The sequence below is a fragment of the Malurus melanocephalus genome, unplaced genomic scaffold, assembly GCF_030028575.1.
Source record: "Malurus melanocephalus ecotype Western Australia unplaced genomic scaffold, MMel_1.1 scaffold_891, whole genome shotgun sequence".
Lineage (NCBI taxonomy): Eukaryota > Metazoa > Chordata > Aves > Passeriformes > Maluridae > Malurus > Malurus melanocephalus.
This window is the reverse complement of record NW_026624123.1, coordinates 28479-31398: the sequence shown is the minus strand read 5'-3', so window position 1 is coordinate 31398 and position 2920 is coordinate 28479. Positions and strand designations below refer to the sequence as shown.

Here is a 2920-nt window from a genome sequence, read left to right as displayed (position 1 = left end):
AGCCTGAACCCTCAGCCACGGCCACTCCACGCCCGGCAGGAAAATCCTTGGCCGAGATCCTGTAAAAACACGGCGCTGACGCTGCTTTTGGGGTGATGAGGCTGCGATGATTCTGTTGGTGCTGCAGAGCCCCAGCTCCCCTGAACCCCGAGCCGCTGATGCAGCCGACAAAGCGGGGAGGAGAAGCCGCTTCCACCTCGATTCCCCCGGAGCTGGCAGCACGGTCATGTCACAGCTCGCCCAAAGCAAAGAGCAAAATAATAATAATGAAAAAAAAAAAAAACAAATAGCTGGAGCTCAGTGAGAGCTGGGAGCAGAGGCTGACTCAAAGGTGGGTCCCGAATGTCACGCCAGATGAACCAAACTGCGGCTGGTTKCCTTCTGAGTAATTTTCCCTGACTTTTTCCCTGTTGTTTCCTTGTGAATGTAGCCAAGACACCTTCAGCTGTCTCTCCTTGCTTCCCCAGAGGAGTTCTGTGGCCAGAGCATGAACTGACACATGAAATTCAGGACAGTCAGTGATTCAGAGCTTGGCTGTGGAAGGTCCCGGGTGGGCACAGCCTCCCCGTGCTGCCCCTCTCCACACTCTGCAYCTCTGCTGCTTTTCATCGCACTTTTCTGTCCTTCAGCCAAAGCCCTCATCGGGATTTTCCAAATTTTGAACCTCCCTCTAAAGGAAATATTATTGTCCTTTTTATTTATAAAAGGAAATCTGGATATTTTTACACGAGTGACCAGCGCGGGGCTGTGTCCAACGCCCTTGTCAGACCTCTCCAAAACTTTCCCCTCGCTATTTTTCCTCCCTTGTTTTGTCACCCTTCTAGAAAAAGCATTAATTTCTAAATCCTCCCGGCTTGTTTTYGCATCGGTGCCGTTCCACCGTTCCCTGCCCGGTGAGTCACTTCCCCCCGGGTCGGTGTTTCACACATTAGAGAAGGAAGTGTTGGGAAGAGAAATACGCTGGGATTGCCCAATCCCGCGGAACTGGGGCTCGGCACGGCCGCTCCCGAGCCTGTCCTGGACCRGGAGCCCCTCACCAGCCGAGGGACACGGGCACGGCTCATCCCGGCTCCCGCGGGCTTGGCTTTGGGTTCCGGACCCAAAAGCCGGGGTGACCTGTGCGGGGTGGGTGCTGTCACCCACCTCCTGCACCCCCCGCTTGTGGCGCCGGTGACACGCAGCGACATTCCCGGCGGGTTTTCCCCMCGGACAAACGCTCGTTGCCAAGCCATCGCTCCTTCCGTGGGTGTGAGCGGGCACAGCGGGCACCAGCGCTGCAGCCATCTGCCATCCGCCGCCTCAGGCTGTGCCCATCCCGATGGAGGCATTAATAACCCCGGACACCGCCAGCCGCTCCCCGCCGCTGCGGGACCCTCTGGGGGTTTCGCACCGCCCTCCCCGGAGCCGCGATCCGCCGGCACGGGGATGAAACAGCCGCACACCCGCGGCACCCCACGGTATCAGAGCCGCTTTCCCCGGCTTCTCCGGCGGCTCCGGCTGGAGGGAGCAGGCGATGAATGAGCTGTGCCAAATCCACGGGAAGAAAACAACCTGTGGTGTACCCGCGGTGGAGATGGATCCCCGTCCGTGCCTATCGCCATCCTACCCGCATCTCTATCCTCATCCCCATCCCCATCCCAGCGCTGCCCCGCCGGAGATGCGCGGGCAGGGACCCCCCGCTCCCGGTCCCGCTCCCGCTCCCGGTCCCGGTCCCGACGGGGCGCCCCGCGGGCACTCACCGCCGCCGCCGCCGAGGCTCTCCCGCAGGAACTGCCCGCTGGAGAGGTGCTGGAGCCCGAAGCTGCGGGCGATCCTCTCGCACACCGTGCCCTTCCCCGAGCCGGGGGGCCCGAGCACCACGGCCCGCAGCAGCTTGGAGGCCATGGCCGGCTGCCGGCGCCGGAGCGCTGCGGGGCAGGACACGCGTCAGCCGCCCCGGCCGCGCTCCCCCCGCACCGCCCGGACACATCAGCAGGGCGGGGGGACCCCGCGGCCGCTCCCCCCGCGCCGCCCGCCCGCCCCCTCGGGCCGCGGCACTCTGGGATTTGTAGTCCCGGAGCCGCCCGCTCATCCCCCGGCCCGACGGGGCTCCCGCGGGTCCGCACGTCCCGGCCCGGTACATCCCGATTCGGCGCATCCCGGTTCGGTGCATCCCGGTTGGGCGCATCCCGGCTCGGTACATCCCGGCTCGCCGCGAGCTCCCGGAGCCGCGCTGCCCATGGAAGCGGCTCCCGGGGCACGTCCCGCACGCCCGTCACGGCCGTGCCCGCAGMGAGCCGGGGGGGACCCACCGGGGACCGCCACCACCGGTGCGGACACGCGGGGACAGCCTGCGGGTACAACCTGTGCGTGATCAGCCTGCGAGCAGCCGGAACGCGGCTTTGGGTGTGCAACCTGTGGATGCACGGCTGGAAAACTACAGCCGGGGAGGCACAACCTGTGGATGCACGGCTGGAAAACTACAGCCGGGGAGGCACAACCTGTGGATGAACGGCTGGAAAACTACAGCCGGGGAGGCACAACCTGTGGATGCACAGGCGGCACACACGCGCGCAGCCTGGAGATGGAGCACAGCCTGTAAAAACAGGCTGCGGGAGCAGCGTGCAAGCGCAGCCTGTCATTGCATAGCCCGGCACGGCACAGCCCGGCACGGCACAGCCCGGCACGGCACAGCCCGCCGTTCCCAGGGGCTGCTCAGCGCTGGTGACACCGCCGGAGGTGTCTGTGTCACTCCCTCTGTGTGTGTGACTCTGTGTGTCATTCCTTGCGTGTTTGGCTGTGTCACTGTCTCCGAGGGACTGTGTCTGTGTCGCTGTGTTCGTGTCATTCCTTGTGTGTCTGTGTGTCACTCTTTGTGTATCTGTGTCACTCCCTGTGTGTCTGTGTGTCACTCCATGTGTGTCACTGCGTGTGTGTCACT

General features: G+C 63.9%; 1 protein-coding gene across 1 annotated transcript in view; it reads right to left on the bottom strand.

Annotated features, from left to right (window-relative positions):
• AK4 (adenylate kinase 4) overlaps window positions 1-1974 on the bottom strand; it is an 11385-nt gene extending 9411 nt beyond the window's left edge. Inside the window, exon 1 of the mRNA XM_057385954.1 lies at window positions 1740-1974. Coding sequence (XP_057241937.1) covers window positions 1740-1884 — 145 coding nt within the window. The 5' untranslated portion in view covers window positions 1885-1974. The remainder of the gene's footprint in view (window positions 1-1739) is intronic.
• Window positions 1975-2920: the final 946 nt, after the last annotated feature.